Genomic DNA, 7,566 nt, shown 5'->3' on the forward strand with positions numbered 1-7,566 from the left:
GCAGAAGCTCCTGAAAATCCCCATTTTTTTCCTCTACTTATTTCGATTTTTCATATATCTAAATGAAACAGTAACACTGCAGACTACAAACATCCATACAGATTTATTAACAATTCCATTAATGACACTTGGAAAAAATATACAGACACAAGACAAGAATTAGCACTCTAAAGCTATTTAGAAAAACAAACACTTCCCTTGTTTATTCTCCTTTACATGTGACTAACAAAGAAAAAATCACTCCACCTTCACTTGGCCATATCTATCAAACTCTGTAAAGATGTGGGCACCCAAGTCTTCTCCCCTTGCACAAACACAACCCCTCTGTCTATGTAGATGACAATACGCCCAAATGTGTACAGCTGTTTGCCCTCATGTCGTTTGGCCACTAAAGGCATAAAGACAATGTTGTTTTCTTCTGCCTTGGTCTGGATGAGATCTTTAAAGTTTGTCGGCACACCAGCACTGATGCCTCTGTGGGCAACGCTCTCTGCATCTCTGCGCTCCTGCATGGCTTCATACTGGAAGTCCTTTCGTCTCTCAGTTTGCGTGAGATATGCAATGTTCTCCCTTGCTCCTGGTTGCATGTACCCACCTGTGGGTGAAAAAATATGAATGATCAACAGAGGGAAAAGCCTAATGCGTGATGCCACCATTGCTCTAAAAACAAACATCTCAGTTTTTCAGTTTATTGTGACTGTGTGATACCAACCCATGCCAGAAGACACTGCTCGATTCATGATGTCCAAAGCTTCGTTGAATTTCTCTTTAATCAGCGGCTGTGCCAGCAAGACATCACTAAACATACTTTTCCAACCCAGATACCACTTAGTGATTTCTTCATAGTTAGGACTGTTACTCAGCCATGAACATAGGACCTACAGTCAACAGAAGACAAAGAGTCACAAACATGTATCAACTATTTAACATATCTTAAGTTGCTTGGAGCATCTTTAGTAACTTATTTTCTGAGTCATATGGTCACTGACCTGCAGCCACTTGGTGAAGAAGTTTTTATCCAGCAATGACACAAGGCTGGAGGGGGACAGCATGCCCTCCCAGTCAATCACCCAGTGAAATGGCTCCATCTGCTGCTGGTGAGGGTTGATAACAAGTTCTTCCAGACACAGAGCTGAGGAGGGAAACAGGGACCATCACATGTTAATGAAAAAGAGCAAAATAAAAAGTAAGAAATGGACAGGAAAGACTGCAGAGTAATTACATGTTATTTGAGGTTATGACATATTAATAAAGACATACCTAGTTTAGGGATAATGTTTTTGACCATGAAGGCCTCCCATGCCCCAGGTGTGAAAACATCTTTCCACGGCTGTAAGATAAGGCGAGCTGAGGCATCACTGGGATGCCACCTCTGCAGGGCGTTGGACAGTTTACTTCTGATTGGTGGGTAAAGAGGTTCAAGACGTGATTGGAGAAGAGGGAGCCAAGGATGGATCCAGGAGTGGATGGGCACTGTGTCAGTTAAAGGGTTCCAGTTATCTACCTGAAAAAGTTGAGAGAATTAAAAAGAAAATGAGCTTGCAATGCAAAGGGACCCATGAGTCTGTGACATAAAGAGACCTAAAACCAGAGGGATTTCTTTGAGTGCATCTTTGAGTGGGATATTGTGTGCATGTCTTGCCTCCCGTTGTAGCCGGGGTAATATTAGCTGCTCCAACATGTGATCCAGGATCCACAGGGGGAGGAGAGGAGCCCACACCTCTAAACAGTCCACCATTGGCCCTACAATACGAGGCTGCCACCCTGACACACAGGTCCGCATCACTGGGATCCAAACTTCCCACAACAGTCTGGTCAAAAAAAAAAAAAAAATTAAGGGTCAAAAACAAGCTATTTCACCAAGCCAAATAAGTTTAAGACTGAGCATGATTTGATATGTTAATATGTTTGAACTGACCTGTGGTAAGGATCCATGTTTGAATCTGGGGCACTGGAGTGTAGATCCCTAGATTCCAGTATTGCTCTCCACTGACCAATTTCTTCCAGGCAATAAGAACTGTCCTGAAATTTAAATAGAAAGATCTGTTAAGTGGTTTCTAAATTGTTGTTAATTAAAGAAAAAAAGAGTTAACTGGAGTGTACCAAAGTGTACCTTTAGAGGATCCCAGGAGCAGATTTTTTCTTTGAGCAACGGCTGAACAACAGCTACAGCCAGGTCTGCCAGGCCCATCGTCTTATATTCTTCATAATAGTCTGTTTGCAAGGTCTCAAAGATCCGTGCACACTCCTGGGAACAGAAAAGAATAATACAGAAACAATCAACTGTTGTATGTTGATGAGATAGAAAATACAAGACAAAGAAATTATTTTCCTTCATCAAACAATAAAGAGATTCAGATATAGAAACAACCCAATAACAATCCGAGTGTATAAACTGTATGTGTACCTGCAGTGTGGGTCCCTCCCCTGGTGCCATCTCTCCAGAGGGAAAACGCTCCACCAAGGCTAGAACAGCCTCCATTCTTTGGATTGCACCTTGCTCTGCCTCCAGTCTGCTCTGCAGTGCTCGAGACTCGTGGCTCAGTGACACAACTACATCTTTCTCATGTTGCAGACGTCTGGCAGACTTCAGGAGCAGGTGATGCAGCAGCAAACAAGAAAACAGATGGATATGAGGTGAAAAATCATTTAAATGTTTCATAGGAAACTCCTTTCTTTCTCTTTTCAGTCCCAAAGACAAATGTGAGATAGCTTTGGTCCAGTCATACCTGTAAAATGTCCTGCTCTGTGAGGTCAATCAGAAGCTGGAGGTTGTGTTCCAGTTCAGGAAGAGCGAAGCCAGTTGCCTTCTGATCCTGTGTGGACATGCTTGGTGGACCTTCATCAGGAACGCTGTGCTTGTTGGACATCTGACTGTAACTGTAGTACACTTTTTGCTCTCTGCCAGTCATATCTATTACCTAGGGATTAAAGTTTATATGTGGAAAATTTTTAAGATAAGATAAAATAAACCCTGATATAATAATGAAAACAAATCATCAAATGAAGATTACACCGAGTGTAAAGGACCAGTTAACTTTAGCATGTCCCCAGTGCAGCACTATGAATGACGTTCCTGTGATACAGAAACAAGAGTAGATACAAGTTTTCTCAGACATACCTTAACCTGTGCCAACTCTCCTGCTGATGCAGCTGTGCTGCGTCCTGCCAGCTTGCCTTTAGCTTTCAGCTCATCCACAGTCCTGTAGGAGTACTTTGGTTTCTTCTTTCCTGCAGGGCCTGCAGGATCCTTACGCCACTGGCCAAGCTCCTTCTGAAACTCCTGCTCACACAGAAATGCAGAATAATGTAAACACAATCATGACATAGCCAACAATTCCACTTTGGTAGTGCAAAAAGAAAGTAAGTGTCAACACTTTACCTTCTCCTCCTCTTCCTCTGAGTCAACAACAGGGAAATCCTGAAGACTCTGCTTTGTCCGCTCATTGCCGTAAGCACCCACTGCTCCTTTTCCTTTACGAACCTTTGCCTCAATTGGGTTTACAATGCCTGCATAATATAAGAGTGCAATGTCAGAACATCCTTCTATGTTATGCCCTTGATTCCATGCTGTTCCTGGATACCACACAATATTATTTGTGACAATAACTTAGCCTCATCAGAAAAACCCACCTTGAGCATTCTTGCCCAAGCCTTTGCCTGGCTGGTAACCCATCTTCTGCAAAAGTTTCTGTCCAATCCCCCTTGTGTGCTTCTCCCAGCTACCAATGCCTTTACCAGACTGTATGCCACCAGCAAACCTCTGGGACTGGTTCCCCCTGAAGTTACCCTACAAAATATAAACAGTTTATGTTTAACACCATACCTCTAAAAGATTTAAAGCAACAGATTTAGGAAATCAAGGAGAATAAAAGTGTACCATCTGGAGTTTTTTGGGTGCAGTGCCACGAGAAGGTGGGGGAACATTATCATTATCAGAGTCATCAGAGCCTTTTTGCTGCTGCTCTTTCTCCTCGGCAGCAGTCTTGCGCAGACCAGCACTCACAAAGTTCACAGGTGCACTATAGTCTTTAGATCTGAGAAGAAAAAAAGAAAAAAACATCAGTTGCTGTATCTGTCATCTACTGACTCGACTAAATGTGGTCTGTTTCATTGTGAGCAGGATTTTCCTTACTGTCAGATTTATGTTTTGTGTGTTAGTCTTGAATTACGTTATGATTTACACTGCAGAGATAATCATTTTGGATTAAGGAACACCTTTAAGAGCTGATATGTTGAGAAACCATCCTTGGTGTTATTAGGGCAACAAATACAAACAAATGTATTACTTTTTCCCTCCAAAGCTGGGTCTCTCATCTTCATCTGAGTCCCTGTCAGCCCAGATCCCGTAGGTGGCCTGGTCCTTGGTCTGTCTGTGTCTGCGACGGTCTGGGTTGAACTCGTTGGCCAGGTCCCATTCTGTCACCTCGAAGCTCTCAACCTCCACTCCTTCCTCTTCCTCCTCCTCCCCTTTTCGCCCATACAGATGGGACATAGACATCTGCGGATGTGAAAATCAAAAACAGACCATAAGTGAGTACCGTAAACCCTTGATGAGCTGTATCCGGGGACAAACCAAATAAAGACAAACTAAATGTACTGATGAAAGCCACCAGGGGTTGGGACATTTTGCTTTGTTGTAATAACTGGTATGGACATTGCATTGCAAGGTTTTTACGTTAATACCTTCAAACGTAAACTCACAGAAACGAACAATACAATGTCACATAAATGATGAGTTAGCTGGTTGGTAATTCGTTCCTTCTCAAATGAAACACCACAAGGATAAAGTTGACCGGTTACCCAACGCTAGGTCTGGTACGCATGCCTTTAATAACAAACGCTAACATAACGTAAGTTGGGGAAATTTATGTTTTTAGCGCACCGGTAAAGGATACAAAATAATATTTTAAGTCAAAATTACCTGTAAAGTTTTCACAGCTTCACACAGTATCAGATGAAATAAGCTTTAAAGACGTAACGTAATGTAGTCCTGTGGATGCTGGCTAGGTAGCTAACAAGTTTTTCCCACAGTACAACTACTTCCGGGTGTGGTGTTGTCAGTTACCGGTGTTGCAACACATTTGGTACCTCAGAAAAAAATTCCAAGACACAATTATTATGATAACGTTCATGCCGGCGTATTTTCAATTTGACCCCCTGAAAATGAATGAATTGAAATATTAATTGACTACATAATTGAGAAAATAAATCAATAAAATCCCATACTGAAATTGGACCATAGAATCGGACTCTCGGACAAGGGTGCAGACTTTAGCATAACACCGGAAAAACATTTGCGTGTTACAGACAAAGTGGTCCGGCTTGGTCCTCATAACGAAACCGACCATTACTTAAAAAAATAACTTTTTTGTTTAAATGCTCATGTCCTCCGTGTTTCTGTGGACCACTGGTACAAGTTTAAGAGATGTCGGACACTGTGGATGAGTGGCAGGTTGCCCGTAGACGAAAAGGCGGTGCGCGGAAATCAAAATTAGCTCACGTGTCATCCAATTCTTCCTGTTGTGAAGAGCAGCTGGACATCGATAAAACTGTCAGACGAATCCAAGACACAGTGTAAGACCTTTATTAAGCAATTAAACCTGGGATATCATTGGTCGTTTTGGTGTACTCACATTTTAGCATGCGTATAAGAATTCTGTTCTATATTTCTTTGTAGGTCTGAGCTTCGGTGTGAGGAATTTTGGCAGAAATGGAAAGGTGAACATGGATACCAACCACTTTATCTGACTGTGAAATTATTCCGGTTGCAGCTCAGTGATCTGTATACATTTATTGTTTTCAGAGCAGCTGCTGGTCGCAAGATCAGCTGTACTCTCAAAATCAGCAGAAAACAAAAACACAGAAAGACCCGCGGACCATGAGAGGAGCAGAGATGATACACAGTGTCAACAGATGGAGTGTGTGTGTTATGGCCTTGGCTCTTTTTCCTCCTGTGTGTCAGCTCGCTACCAGCTCGCCTTGTTGCTGTTGCTGCTGGAATCTGGACAGGTAGAGGATGTGTTTGTGCAATGAAATAGGAAAAGTCAGTGGGAACACTGTTATTAACAAAGGTATATTAATTTTATTGTTGTCCTCTCCCTTTAGATTACCTTAAAGGATTGCTTTGTCTATGACCCAGCATTCTCCTCTGGAGAGAGGGAGGTTTTGAGAGTGTTAGGTCTCACTGTTCTTACAGAAAATGAGGTAAGTTGTTTTTGTTTTAATGGGTGAAAAGCTGTCAGTAAGTTTACAGTGCCAAAGTATGTGCTCAGAATCTTAATGCCCTATGATCCATTTAAATTCTGCAGATTGAAAGGCATTTTCCTGCCGTAAATTTCATTTGGATATGAAAAATACCATATGGAGACAAGACAGACTTGTCCCTTTGTCAGAATTGTGGTTCCCATTATTGTAAGCTTTCAATTTTTGCTAGTTTGATGGTTTATAGGCAACCAAGAGTCATCTACCAGGGGGAAAGCATTCCCATCACCTTAACTTCCTCCAGGCAAACAAGTGTAAACAGCAAATAACTGTGCAACAATTATATGGCCTTGACTAAATCCAACTTTAGGGAATAGGAGTCGGGCTGCTTTAAGTAGGTTTTTTTTATTGCCGCATTCATTTAAAAAAAAAAACTCACCTTTCTGTATCTCTCTGTATTATGCAGGAGGGAAAGCGTTTGGCAACTAAACCCACGCTCTTTTATCTGATGCATTGTGGAAAAGCCCTGTACAACAACCTTCTTTGGAAGAACTGGAATATTCAAAATCTTTCTTTGATGATAATAATTGGAAACAGCTTCTGTGGCATTATGGACAGGTGAGTTCAAGAAAGAAATGTAAAAAAAAAAAAAAAAAGATGGTAGATGACATTTTTTGACTGTTATCCCATCAGGACAATTGAGAGAGAGTTCAGGCGTGACTACAGCTTCATTGCTGAGGCTGTGTCTGTGGGCGAGGAGAGACAGCTGCCTTGTCCATCCAGAATGATTGACGTCTTTGGTGACACAGCGGTCATCACATTTCCAAACAGTGGGCTTAACAGACTCCCTCAATCCACCTGGACAGAGCCACCTGAACCACAGTACAAACACTGCCTTGATTTGGAGATAATTCAGAAGCAAGAACCGAGCTGAGACTAGAGAGGCACATGGGACTGAAATAATTTTTTTTGTTATTGTCCTGGATGGATGAAGTTTAAACAAATAATTCTTTGTCAAATTGAAGATTAGATCCTGTGATCTTCGACAACTAATGTTTTGTATTTTTTTACCTCACCGAGCCAATACTTGTAGGAGCAATCTTGTTTTAAATATCATCAGTAAAGACTATTGCTGGATTATTTTGGGGGCAAATAATTAGAAAATCCCCCACTTCTGCATAGTTATAGTTTCAATATTATGTCATTGTCTTTAACAAACTTCTTCAGCTCAGGCCAAGTCCTCATGATAAATTATTTTGAGGATTTTTTTTTTTTTATCTTTGAGTAATTTTAATAAACTCTAGTGTATATTGTTAAAGGGGAAAGGGAATAAATGTTTTGATTTTACTTGGTGTGATTGCT

General features: G+C 41.4%; 2 protein-coding genes across 3 annotated transcripts; one reads left to right on the plus strand and one right to left on the minus strand.

Moving 5' to 3' along the window:
- Nucleotides 1-128: 128 nt before the first annotated feature.
- On the minus strand, nucleotides 129-5,549 carry tfip11 (tuftelin interacting protein 11). Of its 2 annotated transcripts, none has more exons than XM_074669876.1 (15): nucleotides 5,504-5,549; nucleotides 4,290-4,501; nucleotides 3,881-4,037; nucleotides 3,634-3,790; nucleotides 3,383-3,510; nucleotides 3,122-3,283; nucleotides 2,730-2,921; nucleotides 2,408-2,587; nucleotides 2,114-2,248; nucleotides 1,919-2,022; nucleotides 1,643-1,811; nucleotides 1,261-1,504; nucleotides 990-1,132; nucleotides 713-878; nucleotides 129-595 (listed from the first exon to the last, which is right to left on the minus strand). In XM_074669876.1, exons 2-15 carry the CDS (start codon nucleotides 4,499-4,501, stop codon nucleotides 249-251), a joined length of 2,496 nt encoding a protein of 831 aa, XP_074525977.1. In that variant the 5' UTR covers nucleotides 5,504-5,549; the 3' UTR covers nucleotides 129-248. The 2 variants fall into 2 exon arrangements, with proteins under 2 accessions (XP_074525977.1, XP_074525976.1); XM_074669875.1 differs by lacking the exon at nucleotides 5,504-5,549 and adding an exon at nucleotides 4,925-5,062 and having other exon boundaries at nucleotides 131-595.
- srrd (SRR1 domain containing) lies at nucleotides 5,310-7,552 on the plus strand. Its single transcript, XM_074669888.1, has 6 exons — nucleotides 5,310-5,577; nucleotides 5,681-5,721; nucleotides 5,807-6,012; nucleotides 6,109-6,207; nucleotides 6,671-6,822; nucleotides 6,898-7,552. Exons 1-6 carry the CDS (start codon nucleotides 5,429-5,431, stop codon nucleotides 7,136-7,138), a joined length of 888 nt encoding a protein of 295 aa, XP_074525989.1. The 5' UTR covers nucleotides 5,310-5,428; the 3' UTR covers nucleotides 7,139-7,552.
- The last annotated feature ends 14 nt before the right edge of the window (nucleotides 7,553-7,566 follow it).

This window comes from Halichoeres trimaculatus, unplaced genomic scaffold, assembly GCF_033239565.1.
Source record: "Halichoeres trimaculatus isolate MK-OKI-2021-1 unplaced genomic scaffold, fHalTri1.1 fHalTri1_scaffold_5, whole genome shotgun sequence".
Classification (NCBI taxonomy): Eukaryota; Metazoa; Chordata; class Actinopteri; order Labriformes; family Labridae; genus Halichoeres; species Halichoeres trimaculatus.

Excerpts from the sequence above, each read along its gene's own strand:
- tfip11 (XM_074669876.1), bottom strand. The coding sequence starts at position 4,501 with ATGTCTATGTCCCATCTGTATGGGCGAAAAGGGGAGGAGGAGGAAGAG. Across the intron at positions 4,038-4,289 it reads CCCAGCTTTGGAGGGAAAAA|ATCTAAAGACTATAGTGCAC; the intron begins GTAATACATTTG and ends TTTTCTTCTCAG. Across the intron at positions 3,284-3,382 it reads CAGAGGAAGAGGAGGAGAAG|GAGTTTCAGAAGGAGCTTGG; the intron begins GTAAAGTGTTGA and ends CTGTGTGAGCAG.
- srrd (XM_074669888.1), top strand. The coding sequence starts at position 5,429 with ATGTCGGACACTGTGGATGAGTGGCAGGTTGCCCGTAGACGAAAAGGC. Across the intron at positions 5,722-5,806 it reads ATTTTGGCAGAAATGGAAAG|AGCAGCTGCTGGTCGCAAGA; the intron begins GTGAACATGGAT and ends TATTGTTTTCAG. Across the intron at positions 6,823-6,897 it reads TTCTGTGGCATTATGGACAG|GACAATTGAGAGAGAGTTCA; the intron begins GTGAGTTCAAGA and ends TTATCCCATCAG.